Source organism: Musca vetustissima, unplaced genomic scaffold, assembly GCF_032173495.1.
Source record: "Musca vetustissima isolate MV318-11 ecotype Yass unplaced genomic scaffold, APGP_CSIRO_Mvet_v1 utg17337, whole genome shotgun sequence".
NCBI classification, from domain to species: Eukaryota; Metazoa; Arthropoda; class Insecta; order Diptera; family Muscidae; genus Musca; species Musca vetustissima.
The window spans coordinates 1-15,156 of record NW_026880320.1 but is presented as its reverse complement, the minus strand read 5'-3'; the positions used below and the strand labels follow the sequence as shown (position 1 = coordinate 15,156).

At 31.6% G+C, this 15,156-nt stretch overlaps 1 protein-coding gene across 1 annotated transcript; it reads left to right on the top strand.

Annotated features, from left to right (window-relative positions):
- Nucleotides 1-150: 150 nt before the first annotated feature.
- LOC133325875 (ATP-binding cassette sub-family G member 4-like) lies at nucleotides 151-14,007 on the top strand (the record flags this gene model as incomplete). Its single annotated transcript, XM_061534575.1, has 7 exons — nucleotides 151-335; nucleotides 399-637; nucleotides 837-1,069; nucleotides 3,690-3,858; nucleotides 4,013-4,266; nucleotides 4,323-4,510; nucleotides 13,853-14,007. Coding segments are annotated over exons 1-7 (1,423 nt in total), but the record flags the coding sequence as incomplete, so codon positions are not given.
- Between the last annotated feature and the right edge of the window lie 1,149 nt (nucleotides 14,008-15,156).

Here is a 15,156-nt window from a genome sequence, read left to right as displayed (position 1 = left end):
CTTTCAAAAACATCTGGCAACATTAGCGTCAATGATAGGCCACAAAATCTGCATGAATTTCATAAAAACTCACGATACATTCTCCAGGAAGACTATATAAGTCCAATGTTTACAATTGGTGAGACTCTAATGTATGCTTCGAAATTTAAAATGGTTTCCAATAAAACCGCACAGCAACGACAACAAATTATCAATGAATATTTGAGAATATTTTTACTCGAAGATAAATCCAATACTAGGATTGCCAATATTTCGGGTGGAGAAAGAAAACGGCTGTGTGTTGCATTGGAATTATTAAATAATCCCGCAGTGCTGTTTGTCGATGAACCGACAACGTAAGTAAAGAATATGTTAAAAAATTAGAAATTATTTATTCATTTTTCTTTCTCTAATTGTAGTGGTCTCGATGAATTCTCTGCCACTCAGTGCATAACATTACTCAAGAGATTAGCCACAGCGGGACGCACTATAATCTGTTCAATCCACTCTCCATCGGCTAGACTCTTCCAAATGTTCGATAAGGTCTATGTTATGTCAGCTGGCCAATGCATTTATCAGGGATCAGTGGATGGCATAGTTCCGTACTTGCAAAATTTCAATTTGCAATGTCCGATTACCCACAATCCAGCTGATTACAGTAAGTGTTACGCCGAATTAGATTATACTTATGTTTGCACAATTCAAGGTCCCTTAGTTCATAAATAAGTGATAAGCTATTAAAAAAAAGTATCGGAAAATTGTTGTTATTGTTGAAGTCATATAACTGAGGAACAAAGGAAAAAATTTATAAAAAAATATTTTTGTATATAGATTTTTATTATTTTTTATATTTTCAGTTATTGAAGTTGCCACAAATTTCCATGGAGACTATCATGAGGCCATGGTTAGTGAAATTCAAAATGGCAAAGTTCACAAATGGCATTCCAGTGGTCCAAGTGAACGCAATACCCTTGTTACATCCTCCTTTGATCACACGAATCTCAATACAACGAAGGAAGCGAAAAATACTTGGTGGTCGGAATATTGCATAATATTTAAACGGAATTTACAACAAATGCTGAGAGATAAGGTGTGTTAACCTAACCTTAATTTTGAAAGAATTTTAGTTCTGACAAAATCGGATTATTTAATGAGTTTTTAGAGGAACTATAGGTTTCACAAGCTAGGATTTAAAAAAAAATATTTTAGGTTTGACAAGCGTGGATTTCTTAAAGAATATTTTGGGTTTGACAGGCGTGGTTTTCTTAAAGAATATTTTAGGTTTGACAAGCGTGGATTTGTAAAAAATATTTTAAGTTTTTCAAGTGTGGATTTTTACAGAATATTTTAGGTTTGAGAAGCGTGGATTTCGTAAATAAAATTTAAGGTTTGACAAGCGTGGATTTCCTAAAAAATATTTTAGGTTTGACAGGCGTGCATTTCTTCAAGATTATTTTAGGTTTGACGAGCTTGGATTTCTTCAACATATTTTAGGTTTGACAAGCGTGGATTTCTTCAAAAGATTTTAGGTTTGACAAGCGTGGATTTCTTCAAAATATTTTAGGTTTGGCAAGCGTGAATTTCTTCAAAATATTTTGGGTTTGACAAGCGTGGATTTCTTCAAAATATTTTAGGTTTGACAAGCGTGGATTTCTTCAAAATATTTTAGGTTTGACCATGGCACAATGAATAGGTAGTCCATTTAGAGCAGCTGATGTCTCGATTAACTTCAAAGTGGATAATTTCTGCTTATGTTCGATGTGCAGTGTTGCCAACCATGTTAAATATTATATGGAAAAATTTGACAGATAATCGAGACAAAAACAAATGTTTTTGTTTTGATACATCACCTTATTATTGCATCATGGGTTTGACAAGCGTGGATTTCTTCAAAATATTTTAGGTTTGACAAGCGTGGATTTCTTAAAAAAAAGGCTTGAGAGGCGGGGATTTCCTAAAGACTATTTTTAGGTTTGACAAGCTTCGATTTTTAAAGAATATTTTTAGGTTTGACAAGCTTCGATTTTTAAAGAATATTTTTAGGTTTGACAAGCTTCGATTTTTAAAGAATCTTTTTAGGTTTGACAAACTTCGATTTTTAAAGAATATTTTTAGGTTTGACAAGCTTCGATTTTTAAAGAATATTTTTAGGTTTGACAAGCGTGAATTTCTTAAGGAATATTTTGTAAGGAATTTTAGGTTTGACAAGCATGGATTTGTAAAGAATATTTCAGGAAGAATTTTGGGATTGACAATCGTAGATTTTTAAAGAATATTTTAGGAAGAATTTTGGGTTTGACAAGGGTGGCTTTCTAAAGAATATTTTAGGAAGAATTTTGGGTTTGACAAGCGTGGCTTTTTAAAGAATATTTTAGGAAGAATTTTGGGTTTGACAAGCGTGGATTTTTAAAGAATATTTTAGGAAGAATTTCATGTCTGACAAGTGTGGATTTTTCAAGAATATTTTAGGAAGAATTTCATGTCTGACAAGCGTGGATTTTTAAACAATATTTTAGGAAGAATTTCAGGTCTGACAAGCGTGGATTTTTAAAGAATATTTTAGGAAGATTTTCAGGTCTGACAAGCGTGGATTTTTAAAGAATATTTTCTGAAGAATTTTAGGTTTGACAAGCGTGGATTTTTAAAGAATATTTTGTAAGGAATTTTAGGTTTGACAAGCGTGGATTTTTAAAGAATATTTTGTAAGGAATTTTAGGTTTGACAAGCGTGGATTTTTAAAGAATATTTTGGGAAGAATTTCAAGTCTGACAAGCGCGGATTTTCAAAGAATATTTTAGGAAGAATTTTGTGTTTGATAATCGTAGATTTTTAAAGAATATTTTAGGAAGAATTTTGGGTTTGACAAGCATGGATTTGTAAAGAGTATTTTAGGAAGAATTTTGGGTTTGGCAAGCGTGGATTTTTAAAGAATATTTTAGGAATAATTTTGGGTTTGAAAGGCGAGGATTTTTAAAAAATATTTTAGGAAGAATTTCAGGTCTGAAAAGCGTGGATTTTTAAAGAATAGTTTAGGAAAAATTTCATGTCTGACAAGCGTGGATTTTTAAAAAATATTTAGGAAGAATTTTGGGTTTGACAAGCGTGGATTTTTCAAGAATATTTTAAGAAGAATTTTGGGTTTACCAAGCGTGGATTTTTTAAGAATATTCTGTAAGGAATTTTAGGTTTGACAAGCGTGGATTTTTAAAGAATATTCTGTAAGGAATTTTAGGTTTGACAAGCGTGGATTTTTAAAGAATATGTTAGGAAGAATTTCAGGTCTGACAAGAATATTTTATGAAGAATTTTGTGTTTGACAATCGTAGATTTTTAAAGAATATTTTAGGAAGAATTTTGGGTTTGACAAGCATGGATTTGTAAAGAGTATTTTAGGAAGAATTTTGGGTTTGAAAGGCGTGAATTTTTTAAAAATATTTTAGGAAGAATTTAAGGTCTGAAAAGCGTGGATTTTTCAAGAATATTTCCTCAAGGACTTCTAGGCCAATGGGCGTGGATTTTTCAAGAAGATTTTAGGAAGAATTTTGGGTTTGACAAGCGTGGATTTTTCATTCTAGTCTGAAAATATTGGATTTTTATAGAATATTTTCTTAGGAATTCTTGGGAGATTTTCAGACCATAAATTCTTATTTGTAATATATAATAATACACATTTGTTGTATAATAATTTATATAATTTTTTTTTCTTTCAGACTAATATGAAACTTATGGTGTATACAAATATCTTCCTGTCTACAATTATGGGTATTGCATTCAGCCAAGTCGGCAATCACGGTTATTTAGGTTCCTTTAATTATAATTTTGTGGTCCTAACAATAGTTCAATTTGTGTTTTTATCCATGGCACCAATGCTGTCATACGGTAAGTGACCCCAAAAAATATTTTTCATATAACGGAAAGCGATTTGTTACTCAAATAAGATTATGATCTTTATAGAGGGTCTCAGGAACGTCTCCGTATAAAGTATCGATTTAAATTTTTTGGTATTGTATTTGGTTTTATATATTTACAGTTCCACAAGAAATTTTATATTTGCGGCGAGAACATTTCAATCAATGGTATCGTCTCAGTAGCTATTTTATGGCCCTGGTGACATGCCAATTTGTCATGTGGACCTTCTCTTCGGTGCTAGGATCAACGATAATGTATTTTCTGAGTGGTCAACCAAGACAGCTGTTTCGTTATTTGCTATTTATCGGCATTACACTGCTCACATCATTGACTGGATCCAGTTTTGGTATTTTAGTAGGATCCAGGTTAAGATTATTGGTAAGACTTTAGATCAATATTAAAAAAAAATAAAATGATAAGTATGTTTTTTTCAGAATGCCCTATTTATGGGTCCAAATATGTGTGCCATTTGGATAATGTTTGCCAATTATGCCGTTGATCGTCCGCACTTTCATCCGCTGGAAACATTTTTGATGTACACCAGTTTTATGCGTCACTCAGTCGAGGGTCTAATGATAACACTGTTCGGTTATAATCGTGCCGATTTACCTTGTCCCGAAAAGTATATATTTTGTGCGAATAAGAAACCCTATTTTATTATGAAATTAACCGGGAATTTGAATGCAAATTATTTAAGTTCGATATTATTTTTATTGGGTTTTTATTTATTGTTTACTCTGTTGGCTTGGGTGATTTTGAAATGTCGTTTTTCGACCATGGAATTTTTGACACGAAATCGTCTTTATCGTTATTTGAAATATTTACAAAGGAGATATAGTTAAACTGAAGTTTGTGATATTATTGTTATGTGGGAAAAAAGTTTTATAATAAAATTTAGATAATAAAAACATTTAGAAAATTAATTTTAATAAATGGGTGACATAATGTATTGCACATTGTCCAGAATCATTCGACGCTAGTATAGTAAAATACTGTCTAAAATACCTGACAGGAAGCTCATGGGGCAAAGATAAAGAAACATTCATATTGACATACAAAATTTCGTCCGATTTTCCAATAGTGCAATCATGATGCAATGATAAGGTGATGTATCAAAACAAAAAACTTTGTTTTTGTCCCGACCATCTGTCTATTTTTTACTTATAATATTTCACATGGTTGGCAACACTGCACCTCGAATTCATGTAGAAATTACACACATTGACAGTTAATCGAGACATCAGCTATGCTAAATGGACTACCCATGGCTCAATAAATAGGTAGTCCATTTAGCTCAGCTTATGTCTCGATTAACTGTCAAAGTGCGTAATTTCTACTTGAATTCGATGTGCAGAGTTGCCAACAATTTGAATATTATATGGAAAAATTTGACAGAAGATCGAGACAAAAACAAAGGTTTTTATTGAGATACATCACCTTACCTTGTCAAATTTGTCTCGACCTTCTGTCAAATTTTTCCATATAATATTTTACACGATTGGCAACTCTGCACATCGAATTCAAGTAGAAATTACGCACTTTGGCAGTTAATCGAGACATCAGCTGAGGTAAATGGACTACCTATTTATTGTGTCATGGTTGCACGCATGTGCAATGTTGCCGATCATGTCTTTGTTTTTGTCTCGACCATCTGTCAATTTTTTCCTTATAACATTTCACATGGTTGGCAACATTGCACATTGAATTCAAGTAAAAATTACGCACTTTGACAGTTATCTATTTATTGTGCCATGGTTGCAGGAAAAATTACATAGCACAGTTTTTTTATATCCAGTAGATCTAAATTGTCAATTCCATTTTAAAATGGCAAGAATTAACATAAATTAACTTTTTATGGATAATTGCAAAACAACAACAAATATTTTATAATGTAAAAATATAGTGTTCTTTATTATACGAGTGTAAAAAAGACATAATCATGTATCTCATTGATTATCTAGATCCCTAGATATAATTGTAATAATTATCATTTGTAATTAGGTGACACAAATTAATATTCAGAAATATAAACAAAAAATAAGTACAAAAGTCTTTAAGTTCAGCAGTGACAAACTTAATACCTTGCACTATAACAAAAACACCTAAAAAGTTGTCAAGCACAGTAAACGTAGATTCTAAAATCGTTATTTATTTTACATACATATATACAAAGGAAATTACAACTTAAAATCGGAATTAAATAATGATTTGTCATAAAACATGTTATATGTAATTGTATTCCCCATATACTGATCATTGTACTATAAATAGGTAGTGCATTTAGCGCAGCTGATGATTCGATTAACTGTCAAAGTTCGTAAAAGGGACAAAAACGAATATTTTTGTTTTGATAATGAGGTAATGGCCTTATTATTACATCATGAGTTTGATGCAATAATAAGGTAATCTATCAAAATAAAAACGTCTGTTTTTTCGATTATCTGTCAAATTTTATCTAGTAACACTTGTCATGGTTGGCAACATTGCACATCGAATTGATTAGGTCATCCAGGGAGATCAGCTGGATATCAGCTGTTTCTCAAGTTTGCTTTAGAAACTATTGGTCTGTTCCAGTACTTTTTTAATAGTAAATCTAGTAAAAGGGAAACATTTCAAAATTGCTCTCAGAGTACAAAATAATTTGAAAAGTTCGGGAACGCAAATCTAGTAAATATGCCAAAAATAGATGGCAATACTTCAAAATCAACATAACAGGAAATCAGAAGTAGGCATTCCTGTTTACCATTTTTACTCGACCAAATTTCTCGAGTAAAAAGTTTTCAAAGAGTACGCCATTTTGTTTTGTGCTCTCTTAAATTTGACGGTTTTCGAGTATAAAGTTGCAAAACATGTAAAATTAGTAGATTCTATAAGGTTCTGGAACGGAACTTATGCTCTTTGACAGTTAATCGTATAGTTAGCTGCGCTAAAAGGACTACAAATTTATTGTCAAATAAAATCCACTAACTTTCGGACTTTCGGACTTGGCGTTTTAAGTTGGCTTATTTTATTGTAAAAGAATAAAGGAGAACGGCGTCCAAGTACAAGTTTGACTCTGATATTCCTTCATAAATTGACAATTCAAACCATGATGCAATTATAAGGTGATGTATCAAAACAAAGGTTTTTGTTTTGGTCTCGATTATCTGCCAAAATGTTTCCTTATAATATTTCAAATGGACATTGAATTTAAGTAGAAATTACCCACTTTGACAGTTAATCGAGACATCAGCTGCGCTAAATGGACGGAACTTAACAGGGATGGCCGGAATCCTGGTAAGTGTTTCCTTTAGGTTTAACACACTGCGTTAACGAAATCCGATACAATGTAAACGTACTATTATGAACTTCTTTGCCCTTATAATTTTCCATCGATTTTGAATTAAATATTTTATATATAGTTCTACAAGAACTTGTATATCGTCGGGACCTTCTCTTCAGTACTGGGACCAACAATAATGCATTTCCTTAGCGATCAGTCACGACAGATGTTTCATGTTCACATCATTGTACAATTATTCAAGTTAGGTTATTGTACAATTATACAAGGTAGGGTATGTTTTGTCAACAAAGAAAAATACACCTCTACGTTTTGGGCTATAATGTCAGAATAAATAAAAAATAATACAACAAGTCGTTCTGTAAATTTGACATATGTTTAAAATTTTACAATAACGCTGGGGACTGGTGCCCTTGTCTACATGTATCAATAATCTCGTTCTCCGTGTTTTCTTTTAGTAAGACATTTTATATGGCGGTTTCTCATTTCCCTCCGAGCATTTTCTTTTTGCACACCTCTATTTTACTAAAAACGTGTAAATGAATGGAATATCAGGTTTTCTTTTCAAAATTGAGTTGGGAATAAGATTTAGATATTGATTCATCCACAAATCATAAATTTCTTCTTACCAATGTTGTAAATGGATTTTTGTGAAAATATTTGTTTTTTAATAAAATTATAAATGACCAAATGAAAAAACGTGCAATGACATGATTAGTTTTTTTTAAGGTATGTATATACTTTTTCCCCGAAGCTAATTTTAAATGTCAACACTTCAGAAAAATCCAACTGAAAAAACCTTTGTAGATTTTGGTAACTTTATTTATAATTCTATTGGATTTTATAGCATACTTTTAGGCTTCATATTCAAGAAATACACCGATAAGCAAAAGTTTCTTCCACTGTGGATAGGGTGGAATATTAGTAGAGAAAAGAAGAAAGAAATTGCAAATTTTATTTGCGCATTTCGGTATTATAATAATATCCGTTGTTACATCTGATCAGACATGTAGAACTGATCAATTGGAAGATTTTGCCGGCTAAAGGGGGTGACACATACGAGGATTTAATTTATAAAGGGATATCAAAGTAAAACTTGATTTTTGACGCCATTCTCCTTCATTCTTTAACAATTAAAAAAGTCAACATAATGGGTCTCATGGATAATATGTGAGCCTGAGCTTGGACTCGATTTTTTGAGTAAAAGGTGCTTGTCGTATGCATAATAAAATTTGATGTATTTGCTTTTACTAACTGCTCACGTTTGATCTCTTCTTGCTCAGTTTGAACTTAGAAATCGAATTTGGATGAGATTGTTCTCATTTTCATATGCATAAAAAGAAGCTGAATATTTTGTACCAAAAATAAATAAAAAATGTTATCAACAGCGTAAGACAAATTTAGCAGGGGAGGATAAAGCATTATACAAATTTATTCACCTCAAAATTAAATACATGTATTTCAATGAATGTTACCCAAACACGCATTGCGTATAAAAATATAAAGTTGCAAAATGTCAACATTGACAATGCGTATTTTGGAATTTTTGTTTTTTGAAAATAGAATTCCAGTCATTGAAAATTTTGTTTTTCTATAAATGTAAACATTTGTCGATCAATTAAAAAACTGTTTTTATACATTTTTGCCGTTTTCAATCGGCATAGATGCAAATAAAGTCCTTACGTATTTGGGTAATACGGACGTCTTACAAACTCTGTAAAGGTGGGAAGGTGTGTATTTTTGTACGGAGCGCAATAAATTAGGTACGACCCTTATACAAATAATAAAAAAAAATGATAAATACATAAATTGGATGGTAGCAGCATTTGCTGGTTAACGAATTATTTTTTTTTGAGGTGCCAGAAGAAAGGCGTATTGGTGCCCTCAGCAACATTGATAAAATTCGACTCTATATAAGATTCTGGATTCCAAAATAACACAGACATTGGACTACACCAATAAACTGTGTCGCGAACAATTGCGAATGTTGCAAAACTTATATCTCCCAAAGCAAGCCAGTGGATAAAATTCGCGAAAGATGCAGATCAAATAAATTATGGTCAATTAATTTTTTTTCTTATTTTTAATGCTTGATAACTGACTTTTTTCAAGTAAATATTTATTTTCTTTAATTTTTGGTACTAATATATATATAGTAGACCACTGATATAAGAACATCTTATATAAGAAAAAACGGACATAAGAAAAGGTTACACCCATATAAGAATGCGGTTTATTATATAAAATACATTCATATAAGAAAAACCCCCTTACAAGAACAAATTTCTCGATTTTTTTGGATGTTCTTACATCCGTGGTCTACTGTATATCGTCAGTTTCTAAATTATTATTAGTACTTACTACAAATTCTAATTCACATCCACTTGACGATATGTTAGCACTTCATTAACAATTAAGGGCTAAACAGAATGTTCGCGTTGAGCGTTTTTTGTTAACGCGTTAACGCACGCAAAAAGTTAAAATATATTTAACTCCGAAGCGCAACGCATATCAACTTCGAGCGTTTGTGTTATCGTTTCCTTGTGGTTATTGTATTTTCGATAACACATAACGCAACGGATGGTTCAACGCGAGCATTCTGCTTAGCCCTTTAGAAGTTTGATCTCAATTTGCTCAAATAATTGCATTTGGTTTGAACTCATTTTTATGCATATGACATTGAGCAAAATCTTTTGCTGTTCGATCTTACTCAACTTACGAGCAATTTCTTACTTGACTCAACTCATCGCTTTTACTCGTTTTTATGCATGAGATCCAATATGTCAAGCCTGAAGTCCGCTAATTTGTTCTACCTTTATTATCCTCTGTGGGGAATTATTTCATATATATATATATATATATATATTGCCCCGTTGCTGGTCTATTGAAACGTGTTTCAATTAAATAAGAAAGGCATTAAATTAAAATGTCATTCACAACAAGAAATATACTCGTTTGTAGTATTATTTGCTTCTTAATAATATCAATTCTGTGCATTAAAATATTTAACACCAATTTAATTTATATTTTAGATACAGAACATAATTTGTATGTCACATCATTTAGGAACATTTAGACGATAGCAAAAATTCAAAAATTATGTGTTGCCAAAGTCTTGATTTAGATTAGGCGAGTTGGCTTGCGGCAATTCTTGTCGTTCTATTTTGAACTTGCTTGTCTATACAAGGCAATTCGGCTTCCAAAATATTTTTCTATTTGTTGTTTTTTCACATTTAAATATACATACATATATAACATGTCAACAAATACGAAATACACAAAACGAATTGCCAGAAAATTGTCGGTACAAGCAATTTTTTTTTCATTTCTATTCCCTTGCCCCTCTCTTCTACAAACAAAGACTCGCCGCAAGTAAACTCGCCTAATCTAAATCATGACAAAGCTTTTGATTCGGCCATTAGATGCTAATAGTACGTTTACATTTAACCGGATTTCATTAACCCAGTGGGTTTCAATTGTCAGTTCCTTTGCATATATGTCAAATAAATCCTCATAAAGTAGGTTAAGTATGAAAAAAATGTAATTTATAGGTTGCTATGGCCTACCTTGAGTTATTGTACCATGAGTTTAACCATGAAGCATTAATAAGGTGATGTATTAAAACAAAACAAAAACCTTTGTTTTTGTCTCGACTATCTGTCAAATTTTTCAATATAATATTTCAAATGGTTGCAAACACTGCACATCGATTACCCACTTTGACAGTTAATCAAGACATCATTGCGCTAAATGGACTACCTATTCATTGTGCCGTGGGTTTAACCTTCTTTATGGAGATTTATTTGGCATATGTTAAAAGGAATTCACAATTAAAACCGACTGGGTTAACGAAATCCGGTACAATGTACAATGTTTGTACAAAATCTTACTAAATGTTGTCTTCTTATACAAATGTTCAGTAAAAGTGTATGAATTCAGAGAACTATTTTGAATAATGTACTGAGTATTTAGAAATCTAACTAGAAAAATTTACATATTTAATTTTATTGTTTGAAGAACATGAATCTCTCTTATTCCGGGTTTATACATGCAACCTTTGTAAGCAACTCTGCCGAGTTCTTAGGAGACAAAAGTGACAAGGGGGAAGAAATTTCAAAGAGAGCAGTAGCAGAGTTGTTTACTCTCACGACAGAACTTATGCAATAATTATTACTGGAAAAGTAGGCAAACAAACCTAATACGTGTGTCAAAATTATCGATATTTGTCGGTATCGACACATGGTACAATTATAAAAGGTAACAGCAAATCCCAGCTGATTTGATTCCAACGTAATACTAGTGTCAATATGAATTTGACAAATTATGGTTTTAAAAATCACCCAACAGGAAAATTATAAACGCATACAATTTGAAATTGCTCTTTATTAATGTGCCCCCGTATTCAATTTACTCAATTTGCCTGCTGGGAAAGTTTCAGAAAGCAAATCTTTCTTGAAGGAATAACTCGCTATTCCCAGCATTTTCATATGTGTTACACATATATATGGCAATGGCTCAATTAAAGGAAAGATGTGGAAGCAATAGAAATATAAATTTGATAGATTTTCATTCATGTTTTTCAATTTTTATTTTGAGGATTCAAAACTATTTCATTTTCAAAATAAAAATAATTTGATGATAATTTGTTTGTTTGTTTACATTTTTCTGTCAAATGAGTTGACACTAGTAGAACTTACAACAACAAATTTCCATGTGGTTGTTGTATCGTTTTTTGTATAACAACACTTGCTGTTACCTTTTATTATTATACCATGGTATCGACAAAACATTTTTCAGAATCGAACTCCTTATATATCACCTTATTATTGCATCATCGTGGTAAGGTATGTACCATGGCACAATAAATAGGTAGTCATTTAGCGCAGGTGATGTCTCGATTAACTGTCAAAGTTAGTAATTTAACTTGAGTTCGATGTACAAGGTTGCCAACCATGTGAAATATTACACTAGTAGAACTTACAACAACAAATTTCCATGTGGTTGTTGTATCGTTTTTTGTATAACAACACTTGCTGTTACCTTTTATTATTATACCATGGTATCGACAAAACATTTTTCAGAATCGAACTCCTTATATATCACCTTATTATTGCATCATCGTGGTAAGGTATGTACCATGGCACAATAAATAGGTAGTCATTTAGCGCAGGTGATGTCTCGATTAACTGTCAAAGTTAGTAATTTAACTTGAGTTCGATGTACAAGGTTGCCAACCATGTGAAATATTATAAGGAAAATTTTGACAGATAATATTTCAAATGATTGGCAACACTGCACATCGAATTCAAGTAGAAATTACTCACTTTGACAGTTAATCAAGACAACAGCTGCGCTAAATGGACTACCTATTCATTGTGCCATGGTATGTACCAAGGTATATTCAATAAGGTAGCCGCATCGGCCCAGCTGTTGGTGCAAATAAATGTCAAAAATGTTGTTGTAATATAGAACCAAAAAAATTAAAAAACAAAATTATAAATGAAAATCTCCAAATTTTTAATACTTGTATTATCATTTTCTACAAGAATTTGTGTAAAAAAAGCTTATGAATCTGTTTTTTTTAGCAAAATATTTTTGACATATCAAAATACAACAACCGATGTTTGTTGTAGGAATTCGTCGATGCGGCTACCTTATATATCTACCATGATGCAATAATTAGGTAATGATGGCCATCTGTCAAATTTTTCTTTACAATTTTTTTTTGACGTAGATGGCAACATTGCACATCGGATTAAACATGGCACATAAATCTGAAGTCCCATGGCCTATAAATAAGGTCACCCAGGGAGACCAGCTGTATATCTGCGCCATTCAAGTTTGCTATCAAAATAAATTATTATGAATTGACTTCCATTATGAAAACGTAAACAAAGTCGACATTTTTGACATTAGACTTGAGAAAAAAACAGCTGTTTTCCGATTTCGATTGCTACCTTGGTGACCTTATTAATAGATCTTGGGTAGTCCCATCCCATGATGCAATAATAAGGTGATGTATCACAACAAAAACATTTGTTTTTGTCTCGATCTTCTGTAAAATTTTTTCATGTAATATTTCACATTGTTGGCAGCATTGCACATTGAATGCAAGTAGAAATTACGCACTTTGACAGTTAATCGAGACATCAGCTGCGCTAAATGGACTACCTGTTTATTGTGCCATGGATAGTCCTTTTAGCGCAGCTCCATTAACTGTCAAAGTGCGTAATTTCTACTTGAATTCGATTTACACTGTTGGCAACCATGTGAAATATTATAAGGAAAAAATTGACAGATGGTCGAGACAAAAGGTTTTTGTTTTGATACATCACCTTATTATTGCATCATGGAATTCAAGTAGAAATTATGCACTTTGACAGTTGATCAAATCAACAGCTGCGCTAAATGGACAACCTATTTATTGTTCCATGGTACTTACCTTATGTATTTACAAATATCGTTAAAAAATGTTTACTGGGTTAATTAGCTGAACATATCCATACATAAACATTTTACGTACATATCAGTACACATATATGTATGCGCAAATAATTCACCCAACGCAAAGAAAATTTTAGCAAAAGCAAAGCGAAAAAAAAGAAATACAAAATAGAAAAAAATGATTGTTGCGGTTCGAAGATAACAAAGTTTAACATGATCAATTCAAACAATTCCATTCAGTATTGTTTTTACCATTGAAATGTACGAATTGAAATGTCGCGCATCGACATCGGCATCTGTCGAAAATGGAGATGTATTTCGTAAATTATCGCGTGTCATGGGCGTCAACATAAAATTTGTGGATCTAACGTATTTTGCCCGAAATGAAGATCGAAGTAATTAGCAAATTTGATGTGTCTGTGTGTGTTAAAAAAACGAAAAGAAATTATTAAAAAAATGAAATAAAGAAATGAAGAAAATTTAAATCTATCAATGTATTTTAAGTGAATGTGGAGAAGAAAAAAAATAAAAACGAAAAATTAAACAAATTATGAAAAATGATTAATAGTTTTAGCTAATATGCTATGTCAGATATTGTATAATAATAATAGTGTGCTTTAAATATTCATATATGTAACATATGATTCGATTTAATAATAACGGGTTCATAGTATTTAAATTTGAACTTGTTGAAATCTGATAAGCTGATTGGGACTTTAAATGATTTATAGGGCAAAAAAAAAGAGTTTAAATGGAAAGACCCGCGACAAAAATTATTTTTGTCTCGCCTAATACGAATAAAAGAACGGATGTGTTGAAGTTAAGTTCCAACAATGAAACGACAATAGGTTCGTTCGTTTAATTTCCCGGTAGCATTTACTTAGTAAGAATTTGCAGAGAGTAAATACGAATTTTTCGTTCTCAAGAGAGAAAATTGCAAAAAGTAAACGAACAACATTTAGTAAAAAGATTGTATCGACACAGCTGATTAAAACAACAAACAATTTTGACGCAACAGCTGATTAAATATCAGCTGATGGTACAAGAAAATTCTTACTGAGTAAATTTTCCTTGTAAGAATTTGCAAATACTCAGTAACACAACTGTCAAATAGGCTTTCTAAATTCAATCTCTTTTTTTCTGGACTTTTGGGTATAAGAAACAACATTTTGTAATAATTTGTACAAATTATTGAGTAAACGAACGAACTTAATATCTTCCATTATCAATATCAGCCGGACTTTTTGTTATTGGATGATTACAAATTGTGGAGGGGCATCAAATAGCATTTGGTTTGCTGTGGCTTTACGATAAAATTCGAATGAATTATTAATAATTTCAAAGTACTGGATATTTTGTTCTAATGACACGTTTACATTGTACTGAATTTAGTAAATGAAGTGGATTTAAATTGTCAATTTCATTGCATATATGCCAACTAAAAACCTCATAAAGGTTAACCCGGCAAAAAGTAATTGTACAGTAGACCACGGATATAAGAACATCCAAAAAAATCGAGAAATTTGTTCTTAACCGCATTCTTA